Source organism: Heterodontus francisci, chromosome 5 (genome assembly GCF_036365525.1).
Source record: "Heterodontus francisci isolate sHetFra1 chromosome 5, sHetFra1.hap1, whole genome shotgun sequence".
In the NCBI taxonomy this organism is placed as follows: Eukaryota; Metazoa; Chordata; class Chondrichthyes; order Heterodontiformes; family Heterodontidae; genus Heterodontus; species Heterodontus francisci.
In genome coordinates this window covers 43,204,184-43,218,042 of record NC_090375.1, presented here as the reverse complement: position 1 = coordinate 43,218,042, position 13,859 = coordinate 43,204,184, and the positions used below count along the sequence as shown (strand labels likewise).

General features: G+C 44.1%; 1 protein-coding gene across 3 annotated transcripts in view; it reads right to left on the bottom strand.

Annotated features, from left to right (window-relative positions):
• Positions 1–2,260: 2,260 nt before the first annotated feature.
• fam135b (family with sequence similarity 135 member B) overlaps positions 2,261–13,859 on the bottom strand; it is a 548,259-nt gene continuing 536,660 nt past the window's right edge. For all 3 annotated transcript variants that reach the window (XM_068031369.1, XM_068031370.1, XM_068031371.1), the window contains one exon: positions 2,261–13,850. In XM_068031369.1, coding sequence (XP_067887470.1) covers positions 13,645–13,850 — 206 coding nt within the window. In that variant the 3' untranslated portion in view covers positions 2,261–13,644. The remainder of the gene's footprint in view (positions 13,851–13,859) is intronic.

Here is a 13,859-nt window from a genome sequence, read left to right as displayed (position 1 = left end):
GTCAGGAAGGCATACGGCATGCATTCCTTCATCGGACGGGGTATTGAGTACAAGAGTTGGCAGGTCATGTTACAGTTGTATAGGACTTTGGTTCGGCCACATTTGGAATACTGCGTGCAGTTCTGGTCGCCACATTACCAAAAGGATGTGGATGCTTTGGAGAGGGTGCAGAGGAGATTCACCAGGATGTTGCCTGGTATGGAGGGCGCTAGCTATGAAGAGAGGTTGAGTAGATTAGGATTATTTTCATTAGAAAGACGGAGGTTGAGGGGGGACCTGATTGAGGTGGACAAAATCATGAGAGGTATAGACAGAGTGGATAGCAAGAAGCTTTTTCCCAGAGTGGGGGATTCAATTACAAGGGGACACGAGTTCAAAGTGAAAGGGGAAAAGTTTAGGGGGCATATGCGTGGAAAGTTCTTTACGCAGAGGATGGTGGGTGCATGGAACGCATTGCCAGCGGAGATGGTAGACGCGGGCACGATAGCGCTTTTTAAGATGTATCTAGACAGATACATGAATAGGCAGGAATTAAAGAGATACAGACCCTTAGAAAATAGGCGACAGGTTTAGATAGAGGATTTGGATCGGCGTAGGCTTGGAGGGCCGAAGGGCCTGTTCCTGTGCTGTAATTTTCTTTGTTCTTTGTTCACTCAGCATTTGACCGAGTATGGCATCAAGGAGCCCGAGCAAAACTGGAGTCAATGGGAATCAGGGGGAAAACTCTCTGCTGGTTAGAGTCATACCTAGCGCAAAGGACGATGGCTGTGGTTGTTGGAGGTCAATCATCTCAGCTGCAGGACATCACTGCAGGAGTTCCTCAGGGTAGTGCCCTCGGCCCAACCATCTTCAGCTGCTTCATCAATGACCTTTTTTCAATCATAAGGTCAGAAGTGGGGATGTTCGCTGATGATTGCTCAATGTTCAGCACCATTCGCGACTCCTCAAATACTGAAGCAGTCCATGTAGAAATGCAGCAAGACCTGGACAATATCCAGGCTTGGGCTGATAAGTGGCAAGTAACATTTGCGCAACACAATTGCCAGTCAATGACCATCTCCAACAAGAGAGAATCAAACCATCTCCCTTTGACATTCAATGGCATCACCATCACTGAATCCCCCACTATCAACATCCTCGGGACTACCATTGACCAGAAACTGAACTGGAGTAGCCATATAAATACTGTGGCTACAAGAACAGGTCAGAGGCTAGGAATCCTGCAGCGAGTAACTCACCTCCTCACTCCCCAAAGCCTGTCCACCAAATACAAGGCACAAGTCAGGAGTGTGATGGAATACGCTCCACTTGCCTAGATGGGTGCAGCTCCAACACTCAAGAAGTTCGACACCATCCAGGACAAAGCAGCCCACTTGATTGGCACACCATCTACAAACAATCACTCCCTCCACCACCGACGCACAGTGGCAGCAGTGTGTCCCATCTACAAGATGCACTGCAGCACCTTCCAAACCCGCGACCTCTACCACCTCGAAGGTCAAGAGCAGCAGATTCATGGGAACACCACCACCTGCAAGTTCCCATCCAAGTCACACACCATCCTGACTTGGAACTGTATCGCCGTTCCTTCACCGTCGCTGGGTCAAAATCCTGGAACTCCCTTCCTAACAGCACTGTGGGTGTACCTACCTCACATGGACTGCAGCAATTCAAGAAGGCAGCTCACCATCACCTTCTCAAGGGCAATTAGGGATGGGCAACAAATGCTGGCACTGCACCAACAACCATGAGACGAATGATCTATTAATCTGTTTTGCGGTGTTGACTGAGAGAGGAATGTTGGCCTGGACATTTGGAGAACTCCTGAACCTCTTCAGATCATACCATGGTTGTCCATTTATTCAAATGGGAGCTTACAAGTTAGATCAGCTCAAAGGCTAATCTGGAAACCTCCAAGTTGGCAAAGACTAATTCTGTTAACTGTCATTTTTTCTGCTTAAAATAAATTGATAAAATTATCCAGGAATTGGAATTAAGCAATTTAAATAAGAAGGCACAGAACAAAATAATCATATTTTCATATAATTTGAATGAAGTAAATTAAAGGGGCAAATTTTTTCCAGAAGTGCAAGTCCATCCCCTAGATTTGTTGCTATCCATCAGGATGTCTAATGGTGATTGTTTCCAGCAGACACTCATGCGCTATGTAACTATCACCAGGTCTAAATTGATGCTGCCACATTGAAAGACTACACCAGCTCAAATAAAGGAAGTCAAGAATTTTATTCAGTTTGTACACAGAACACAAGCCACTATGAATGATGCAAAAGCAAATGTAGAAAAATAGTAGAATCATATTGGCACTGAGGACTATCTGTTCTGTACACAGTTTTAGCCAAAATAAATAGAAGATTTCCATCTTGCAATGGTATCAATGTATACAATAAACTTCTGCTTTCATTTACATGAATAATTATAAAGGATGGGAAATTCCTGGGTTCTGCTCCCACTCCTCGAATGTTATTTCGCCTGAAGTGCAGCAGAAATCCCATTTACATGTTCCCTCTGCACCAGCGAAGCAAGGCCGATGGAAGGGTAGCAGCTCTGAGGAACTTCCTGGCCAAAGTCTGAAGGCATCCTACTCTGCGTGTATCCGATATCTGTTAAATTGTCCATTTATGGTTTGTGTGCTTGCCCCAAAGTCAACTCTTTCAGCACTGGGTCGGGGACCAGGGTAGATAGATGTTAGATTTGAAGAGGGAGTACATGGGCTGACTGATGAAATGTCAAAATCCTATGGGTTGCTAATGGATTGGCAATATCATCTGTTACATCTGTGGTTGTAATATTAAAAATGAGGGAATTAATACGGGGCCAGTAATGATAGCACTTTAAGCTTGCCACAGCACCAGGTGAATGCCTGTAAAATCTGATCAAAAAGGCGTGAATATTGGAAATCTGAAATAAAAACAGAAACTGGTGGATGGGTTGAACAGCGTCTGAAACAGAAACAAATAGGTTAATCTCTCATTTGTTCCTGTATAGGTTCCCACCCAAAATGTTACAATTTTTGAGTGCTGCATGATCTGTAGTGCATTTGACAAAATTCCTGTTTGAAAATTGTAGGGCTATGGGAAAAGAGCAAGGAAAGGGACTAATTGAATAGCTGTTTCAAAAAGCCTGCACTCGCATGATGGGATGAATGGCCTCAGAATCAAAACGGCACAGGAGGCCTCATTCTGTGTTGTATTATTCTATGACATGCTGTTCTCCCTTCGTCAGATACAGGAGAAGTGCCGCGAACAACAGATGCCCCTACATTGCTTTAATTGATCTCACCAAAGCCTTTGACCTCGTCAGCAGATGTGGTTTCTTCAGACTACTAGAAAAGATTGGATGCCCACCAAAGCTACTAAGTATCATCACCTCATTCCATGACAATATGAAAGGCACAATTCAACATGGTGGCTCCTCATCAGACCTCTTTCCTATCCTGAGTGGCGTGAAACAGGGCTGTGTTCTCGCACCCACACCTTTTGGGATTTTCCTCTCCCTGCTGCTTTCACATGCGTTCAAGTCCTCTGAAGAAGGAATTTTCCTCCACACAAGATCAGAGGGCAGGTTGTTCAACCTTGCCCGTCTAAGAGCGAAGTCCAAAGTACGGAAAGTCCTCATCAGTCCTCTTTGCTGACAATGCTGCTTTAACATCTCACACTGAAGAGTGCCTGCAGAGTCTCATCGACAGGTTTGCAGCTGCCTGCAATGAATTTGGCCTAACCATCAGCCTCAAGAAAACGAACATCATGGGGCAGGACGTCAGAAATGCTCCATCCATCAATATTGGTGACCACGCTCTGGAAGTGGTTCAAGAGTTCACCTACCTCGGCTCAACTATCAGCAGTAACCTGTCTCTAGATGCAGAAATCAACAAGCGCATGGGAAAGGCATCCACTGCTATGTCCGGACTGGCCAAGAGAGTGTGGGAAAATGGCGCACTGACACGGAACACAAAAGTCCAAGTGTATCAAGCCTGTGTCCTCAGTACCTTGCTCTATGGCAGCGAGGCCTGGACAACGTATGTCAGCCGAGAGCGACGTCTCAATTCATTCCATCTTCGCTGCCTCCGGAGAATACTTGGCATCAGGTGGCAGGACCATATCTCCAAGACAGAAGTCCTCGAGGCGGCCAACATCCCCAGCTTATACACACTACTGAGTCAGTGGCGCTTGAGATGGCTTGGCCATGTGAGCCGCATGGAAGATGGCAGGATCCCCAAAGACACATTGTACAGCGAGCTCGCCACTGGTATCAGACCCACCGGCCGTCCATGTCTCCGCTTTAAAGACGTCTGCAAACACGACATGAAGTCCTGTGACATTGATCACAAGTCGTTGGAGTCAGTTGCCAGCGTTCGCCAGAGCTGGCGGGCAGCCATAAAGGCGGGGCTAAAGTGTGGCGAATCGAAGAGACTTAGCAGTTGGCAGGAAAAAAGACAGAGGCCCAAGGGGAGAGCCAACTGTGGAGCAGCCCCGACAAACAAATTATTCTGCAGCACCAGTGGAAGAGCCTGTCACACTAGAATTGGCCTTGAAAGCCACTCCAGGTGCTGCTCCACAAACCACTGACCACCTCCAGGCGCTTACCCATTGTCTCTCGAGATAAGGAGGCCAAAAGAAGAAGATTATTCTATGGTTAGGGAGGTTTTTTCTTGAACTGCAGTTTGCTCACATACTTTTATGTAATTTGAATTGGTGTTTGGTTGTCCTATTTAGGATCGGAAGACTCTAGTTATAACTTGATTCTGAACCAACAAATGTTATTGACTAATCTAGGTGAGGTGATGGATCAAACTCTATTGGGGTAAATGCCATCAAGATTAGAGTAGGTTAAGTTAAGGAGAACTGATTATATAACACAAAGCTTTGTTTTTTAGAAGCCTGAAAGTTATACGTGAAAAGGACGACTGAACAAGGTGAGGTGCCACAGTTATGAGGTGCTGGAAATTTTTTTTATAAGTGGGATACATCGTGATTTGACCACAGTGTAGCTGGGTGCAGACCATGTAGAACAATGAATTGTGGGATAAAAACAAGAAATGCTGGAACCACTCAGCAGGTCTGGCAGCATCTGTGGAAAGAAAAGCAGAGTTAACGTTTGGGTCAGTGACCCTTCTTCGGAACCATTGACCAGAAACAGAATTGGAGTAGCCATATAAATACCGTGGTTACAAGAGCAGGTCAGAGGCTAGGAATCCTGTGGTAACTCACCTCCTGACTTCCCAAAGCCTGTGCACCATCTACAAGGCACAAGTCAGGAGTGTGATGGAATACTCTCCACTTGCCTGGATGGGTGCAGCTCCAACAACACTCAAGAAGCCCAACAAAGCAGCCCGCTTGATTGGCACCCCATTCACAAACAATTACTCCCTCCACCACCGACGCACAGTGGCAGCAGTTTGTACCATTTACAAGATGCACTGCAGCAATGCACTAAGGCTCCTTAGACAGCACCTTCCAAACCCACGACCACTACAACCTTGAAGGAAAAGGGCAACAGATGTATGTGAACACCACCACCTGCAAGTTCCCCTCCAAGCCTCACACCATCCTGACTTGGAACTATATCGCCGTTCCTTCACTGTCACTCCGTTAAAATCTTGGAACTCCCTTCCTAACAGCACTGTGGGTGTACCTACTTCACATGGACTGCAGCGGTTCAAGAAGGCAGCTCACCATCACCTTCTCAAGGGTGATTAGGGATGGGCAGTAAATGCTGGCCTGGCCAGCAATGCCCAAATCCCAGGGATGGAAAAAAAAAAGATTGGTAGAAATAGGAAAATAACATTTGGAAAATCAATGACCATAGTGTATTTGATAAAGCACAGAAAATCAAAGGCTGTGAGAGAGATTGGATGATTATATCTGTCCTTGACTACATGGTGTAACCTGTGGGAGAAAAAAAAAGCGGCAAATGAACAGAATAACAAAATTAGTTCATTCATCCATATAATGTGGAACCCTTGATTAGCAAGGTTAAAATGGAAAGCTCTTTTCTACTTGATAAATATGGTTCTGGTGATAATTTAATCAGATTCAACTGTGACCTAACAGTCTACTTAGTTTAATGCAGAAATTTTTATTTTATGTGTAAAGTTCACTTATCTGGATGCCAATTTGGAACTGGTTCAGAAAAGCACATTCATCACTCGATTTACTCAGATTCAGCACCTGAACCTGGGGCAAGTTGGTTGTGGATTTCCTTGTTAAACTGACAAAACTGATAGCAATTCAAGATGTAAATGGACCTGAAGCAAAATGTCATTGTGTGACACAGACCCATGAGAAGCAAGAATCAATCTGTAACTGCTTAATGAAATAAACTGTGAAAAAGGTCATGATATTAAAGCATTTAATGCTAATGTTAACTGTTTAAACTGTTAAGTAAGAGTGCATTAAGGCTTCTTATTATTTCTTTGTGGTAATAAAAGCAGTTGTGCAATGTGTATGGGTGCCTAAGCTGCTGTTTTGAAATTTGTTAGTCCAACACACTTGTTTTTGGTGATCACGGCATTGTCTAAAATAAAACAAGGTAGGCTGTTGCTGCCCATATGTTCTATTTTTCTGAGTACCATCATGCATATACTCAAACCCCCATAACAAAAGCTCTGCTGCACAACATGTTATAGATGTGGCAGGAGCAGAGGTGGTCTGGCCATATGGGAAATCAGACATTTGTCAAGATATTATAGAGTGGATGATGCTGGAGCAGAGCTATTATTGAGTCCAACTGTGCCAAGAACTGATTTAGGATGACAACAGATACAGTCCATTACCCAACAATGCCTCAATAACCTTGTCATGTCAACTGTACATCAAGTAACTGTGCTCCCTCAGACTGTTGCGCAGATAGTTCTGCCTGATGATGTCATTAGCAGTCAGAATGTCTTTTTACACAAAAATTGACAGATAAGACAGGAAGTTAAATTTCATTATAATTCCTCAAAATGGCTTGATATTTAAAAAGACCACTTGTATAACACAACTCTATCTTGTATACGACTAATCCTGCAGCTTCCATGACATTGGCCATAAGCCAGAGTCTCAATGATACCAGCTACCATAAAGAAAGTTTGATCACTTCCTAAGGTGCTTGTATATTGCAGGAATGCAGCTGATAGGAGACACGCAGGTCGCGTATATCCGTTGCATTTCACATTAAAATCTGATCGAAGAATGTGTTGTCCAATTACGGGTTTTAGTAAATAACAGGGAACAAGGTTCTTGCATTTCGTGGGCCGAATTTTCAAACTCCCGTAGGGGCGAGGTCAAGTGCGGGCACACTTTGAAAATAGCACTCCCAGCCGCATGTCAGTCTTCCAATGTCTCACACGTGCTGCAATTTTCTAAGTGAGGGCCCTGGGTGGGGGCAGGGGGTGGTGAGGAGGAGCTTCTTAATGGTCTGGAGAAGGCCAGAAGGAGATTTTCAACGTGGTGAATGGGAAGAGTGAATGGTCTGGGGCACATTAGTGCACACCTGTTGGGAACCCTGTAGGGAGCCATAATATGATGTCGCTGCTGAATTAAAGTGCTGAAAAAACGGTTATTTAAACAGGGTTGCTCAAGCGGTGACAAAGTGCCATTGCTGGAGTGGAGTGGGTCAAGTACTTTGTGAGTAACTGTTTGGCCACATATCTGAACCATGAGGCTGCTGGCCCTCTGCTCTCCTGCCTGCTTCAATCTGCAAGGCAACAGCAAGCCCAGTCATGGCTGCCGTCTGCCTTTGAGCATTGCAGTCCAGAGTCAGTTCCTGCCTCCAGACAGCACCTGGCACCACTAATTGGGTGCCGAGCTCTCTTCCAGCCCAATTAGAGGCTTTGCCTATTAAAATAGCGTTGCATCAGTGAAGCAGACGCGGTGCGGGTTGGGATCTCGGATGATCCGGGCCTCAGGTCATCGACTCTGGATTGGAAATCCAGCCTAGGGTCTCTGCAATACATACTGGGGTCCAGGGTGACTGGCACTTAACTAAACAGGAAAAGGAATTGAACTTCCCATGGAGATTCTTGCCCGAGATGGGAGCAATGGAAAATAAGGAATGCAAAGAGGGCTGTGGAAGCATAGTCATCTGAATATGTTTAAAGCAGAGATTGACAGATTTCTAAATATCAATGACATAATGGGATATGGGGATAGTGTGGAAAAATGGCATTGAAGTGAATGATCAGCCATGATCATATTGAATGGCGAAATAGGCTTGATGGGCTGAATGGCCTACTCCTGCTTTTATGTTCCTATGTTCAAAAAACGTCAAAGGAAAAGATTTTTTTCAGGAAGAAGGGTGGATTGCAACTTGCTGTCTAAAAGGAGTAGAAATGACAGAAAGCACATCATAGAACTATGGCGAAAACAAATCTTGTGCTGAAAGATAGGGAGAAGCCAACAACTCATTAGTTCAAAACAGCAGGTTGATTAGAAAGGGAAAAAAGAAGTTTCAGTAGTAGCTTTGTACCAGAAATATTGGGGTAAACTTTTCTCTTCAGATCATAGGCAGTATTCTGACAGAGTGAATTGCCCATCCATCATAGACTTTGTTTGATTTTCATTCCATTGATTTTGGGATGGCTTTATAATGGGTGACCTATCCACGCTGACAGATGAACGCCCTGCCAGGAAGACAAAAATCTACCCCATTACAGTTTCTCTTTCAGGGGCTGATCGACCCGTTGTATTGTCTTCCACAGTTTCTGTTTCATTTCAGATTTCCAGGATTTATGGTTTCTTCTTAGCTTGTTTGCCTCGTCTTTGAAATGAAGCAGAAGTCGTCGAATTGGATATACTTCAAAGGGATGGGGGCAGACAACTGGCAAAAATGTCATGCCACAGAACTTTGCTTTGTACGTCGCAAAATACATATTTTGATTAACCCAAAGAAACTCAGATGGATGCTACTTTGAAATGTCAGTTTTAAGCATCAGTTAACCATAGAATCATATTGCACAAATATGATGGGCCTATATTCATAGCAACTAACATCTAGGTAACAGATCGTTAAATTATTTCATTTTATTTTTACCCTGTCATTTCAAGAAAGAGCACACTGAAGGTGTCATTTATAAACTGGATTTTATATTCTTACGTGTTGTCATGCTACGCCCCCACCTGCCAAAATGAGGCACATTAATTTTGTCATGAACATTGATTTTAAACTGTTACTGGAGTGAAGAAAGGACTTGTTAAACAGATCAGCCGTGGCTGGAAAAGATATTTGCATACTAACAGACAGTGATTGGAAGGACAAAGGACCTTGACACATTCAACCCACGATGGACCTTGATCACCAGGTATTGTGTATAACAGCAGCACTCCAGGGACTGCTAAGGTGATACAATCCAAGGCTAGTTAGACTAGTTAGTCACATGACTAACCTGCTTGGCAACCTGGGGTTTTCTGAATTGTACAAACAGTTTTAACTGTGATTGTCTGTTTGCTCCTGGACTGAGAAGATCTCTCCTGTCTGCTCCCATCTCTTTCTCACAAGCCTCTGAATCCACTGAATACACATGAACCCCAAAAGAGAAAAGTCTCTTACAGAGAACAAGGTTTAAGAAGAATACTGGACCCCAATGAAAAGCAAAATCTACCTGCAATCAAGGACTCTACAGTGAGCTCAAAGAACTGTAACTAAAAATCTTCAGATATTGCCTCAAATTTTTCCACTTTATTTTTCTTCTGCTCTTTTCTGTCTCTATTTGCATGTATGTATCGCGTATGCATGCTAGCGTGGGCGTGTCATGTATCTGTAGGCGTCAACCGAATTAGAGTTTAAGTTTAATAAATCTCAACTTTTCCTCTTTAAACCTAAGAAAACCTGTTTGTGCTGGTTTCTTTGTCTTATAATTGGAAAGCGGTGAACAAGGATTCACAAAGGGGCAGCTAAAAACATGGTGTGTTTAAAATTAAACCCTGTTATGGTAAGACCAGGTGAAGGCTGAGAGGGACCCCTAAGCACCTTTCTCACCAGGTCGTAAAGAGTGGACAATCCCAAGTAGTCAGGATTAGGATACCATATTATATAAATATTAATGATTATGGAAAGGTAAATGTTGCATATAGGCCTTTACAGTAACCTATGATATGGGAATATTTAATAACAAATAACATACTGTATTAGGATATGGCACCTTTACAGTTAACAGAAGGAGCTCCCACACATAACATAATTAAATCAAATCCTAACGTTAAAATCAATTCCTCACCAATATTGCATTTTCAGATTACTTCTTTGATTCCTGTCCCCTCATGGCAGTTCACATACAGACAGAGGCTGGAATCTTCCCGGCCCCTTGACAGCAGCTTTGGAGGCTGGATGGGGGCAGGGAAAGTAGTGGAAAATCCTTTTGGATGGTTTCCTGCTGCCAGGGTTGGGCTGCCACGGGAATCTCCAAACTGGTCCACAAAGGTGGGTCACAAATCTAGGCAATTATGGCCCCACTTAATGGCTATTTTCCAACATCAATGGAACTTTTCCTATGTCACACAGGCTCCCCGCTGAGTCTGGAGCCCAGCAATGATTTCCGGTGTCCTCCCAATGGGAGGTTAAAGGACCATCGGAGCCTGCCCTCCATGCACCAGTGAAGGAGCTGCAAGGTTGAAAAGGCCACAGCCGTGGCCAAAATCATTTTTGTGGTGAGTTCCCCCTCCATACTGATGGCTATGACAGATCTGGACCTTCTTTGTTATGGAAACTTCTGTAGCCTTTTGAGAGTGCCTCCATTTTGAGATGCCCTCACGCTCACCTTCTGCCTCAGTAGTGCCCACCTCTCCCAGTGGGGCTGCTGATCAACTCGTGCTGTGGGCCCTCTCATTGGGCCTCCAATGTGCCTGTTCCTCCCACCGTCCTCAATTGGACGACAAACATGGACACGACTAACTAGGAGGCCGCCTCATGTAATGTTGCGCTGGTGGGCAGGCTGCCATGATGTGCAGGCTCGGAACCTGCAAATGGTTGCAATATGGGGTCCCCGATGCCCACGGGAAAATTCATCCCAGAGTCCAATGAGTGCCTTATAATGCTGTAACAAACTTATTGTATTTTGGATGACATCATAATTTCAGTGAGGTCATAAGATTCTCCAAGAGCTCAATGGCATAATTGGTAAAGAGAGCAGGTAAATGAACCATACAGATCAACAGTTTACATGTTCAAAAATGGGTCTTTGAATAATTTTAATCCACCCAAAACAGGTGGTAAAAATGTAAAAAATTTCAAACCCAACCCACCCACTTCCGATTTTATTGGTGGCGGGATGGGGTGTGGGTGACCAACTGCTCCAAGGAGACAGGTCCCTCATTTAAGATTTTGTCTCTGTTCCAGCTCTAATGCTGGCCGACTGGGTGGGTTTTCCAGCCCTCGGGAAACCTGGCAGCTAAAGGGAGGCGAGAACTGCTGGATGGAACAGGTGAGCGCCTTTATAGCACAGCTTGTGGGCCAGAAGAAGTAGGAATGTTTCTCCCCCGGAACCCCCAAGCAAACCTGTTAAACCTTCCTAGGGATCGGATCTACCCCCATTATGATCCTATGGTCTCTTGATATCCTCCATGGTCCGCAATCTCTCCCACCTGATTTGGGGGGGGGGGGGGGGGGTGTGGTTGGTGGGGGTTAGTTAAAGTTCCTCTCACTCTCTTCCTCACACACACACATAGAGATCTCCTCCTTCTAGCGCCATCCCTCAAATCCTTCATGGGAATTCCATGATCTTCTCAGCTCCTCCCCGATCTCTCTGGACCACCACAGTTTTCTCTCCTGCTCCCCCAATTTCTTCTGTCCCTTCCATGATCTTATTGCCTCCTCTCAAGCCCTCCGTGATCTTCTCCCTCTGCCCCTTCACACTCCGGCTGCGGCCTACATGCCTGCCAGCCAGCCAGCCATCCTCTAAATCTGGCTGGTTGCAGCCAGCAGCCAAACCTGAGGGAAAGCTGTTCTTCACATCAATGCTTTGGGAATGGAATCACAATTTTTTTTTTTCCCCAACTGTCTCAGAGTCAACTGGGTCAATCTCGAATTTGTGTGATAGTGTAAAATAGGCGATACTGAGTTATCAGCCCATTTTATATCTTGCCCCAATTTTACTTCCGTAGAAAGGATACTTGAAATATGAATGCACGTTATTGAAGCTTTTACAAAAAGTCAAGACCCTACCTCTAATTACTTTCAGTACAGTGTAAGAACATAAAGTTTAAAGTAAAAATGGCCATTCAGCCCACTTCATCCAAAGTCCATTTATGTTTATTCTATCATCCACCTGCCTTTCTCCTCCTCCCTGGTGATTGTCTTTAAAGAATCATAGAATCATACAGAAAGGTGTCCACTATGCCTGTGCCAGTTCTCTGAATGAACTTTTCCCGTAGCCCTGCAAATTCTTCCCTTTCAAGAATATATCCAATTCAAGTTCCTATCCCTACCTCTCCCAAAAATACATCAATGGGTTCACTCTGCATCTAAACCATACTATATCTTTCCAGTGAGTACTTCACACTGAAGTGTGCTGCCCATAGTAAAATTATATTCCATTTCCCAGTACTGACGTTCCTCATCATAATGAACACAAATAATTATAATAATGTACAGTGTTACAGTCCCTAACTTTGGCCTTCAATGAGGAAAACTTTCCATTGTTAAAATTCCTCACATTGCAGAGTGAAAATCTAATCTAGAATCACTCAACGTGGCCAAGATAGGCTATATGATGGTCTGTGTCTGCCAGGATATGAATAAAATTAATCCAAAAAGTTATGAAAAATCCCACTGTGACCTTTGCACTAACTATTATACGAAATAGAAACATAGAAAATAGGAGCAGGAGTAGGCCATTCGACCCTTTGAGCTTGCACCACCATTCAATACGATCATGGCTGATCGTCCAAACTCAGTACGGAATCAGTCTGGTGAACCTTCGCTGCACTCCCTCCATAGCAAGAACATCTTTCCTCAGATAAGAAATAACAGATAAATGGGAGTGATTGATTTTCTAAACACATAGTGGAGCTTCTGAAAATGTTTGTTGACTACTTGATGTCACCCAAGCCCTACGATAAGCCTGCTCACTGGGGATTATTGTTCTTCACCTATCGTTTTGCAGGTCTCTTATCACTGCATGAAATGGCTCTCATCAAAGCGCGCAAATGTGGCAAAATAGGCTGCTGTGGGGCCACGCAGGCTTAAAATGACACAGGTATGGGCATGCATGCATCAGATGGCAGACATTCCATTTTGGTTCGACCCAAATTTGCAAGTTTTGTCTGAGAAACCACTGCAGTGCTGTGTTTATTCTAAAGGGGAGCAATCAACATCCGTTCTTTTCCACGCGTAGTCAGACTGGTGACAGTTAAACAATAAATAAAAAGATAAATCAGATTTGCCTACTCAAGTTGTTTTTCATAGAAAGCCTTTTCTTAATTTCTCTGTGTATTTAAGGCAGGAAAGTATTTTTAGATAGATTTAATCTGAAATGTAAATTATTTTTAGTACTATTTACAATACAATCATGTAGATCACATGGATTAATATATGGATATATGTAATAAAGAATCAATACCAACTCAGTCAGTGCTTTCCTACAAGAAAGCACCGGGAAATGTTGAAACACTTTGGGATTCTGTGAGTAAGGAGGTGAACCGGTGGGTGCTACTTGAAGTAGTTTAATCCCGCCACCAGCAGGAACTTTTCCAGGAAGAGTTCAGAGTCGAGGACAGCAATGTGAGCTGCCCGTCCGATCAGGGCGTTGGCAGTATTTGGCAGTGCGTGGAAAATATCATAGCGGATCAGAGTGCAGTCCTCAGCCTCTGTCACTGGCCGAAGGAGATTGTTGATCATTTCGGTGTAGACACAACCTGCCCCAA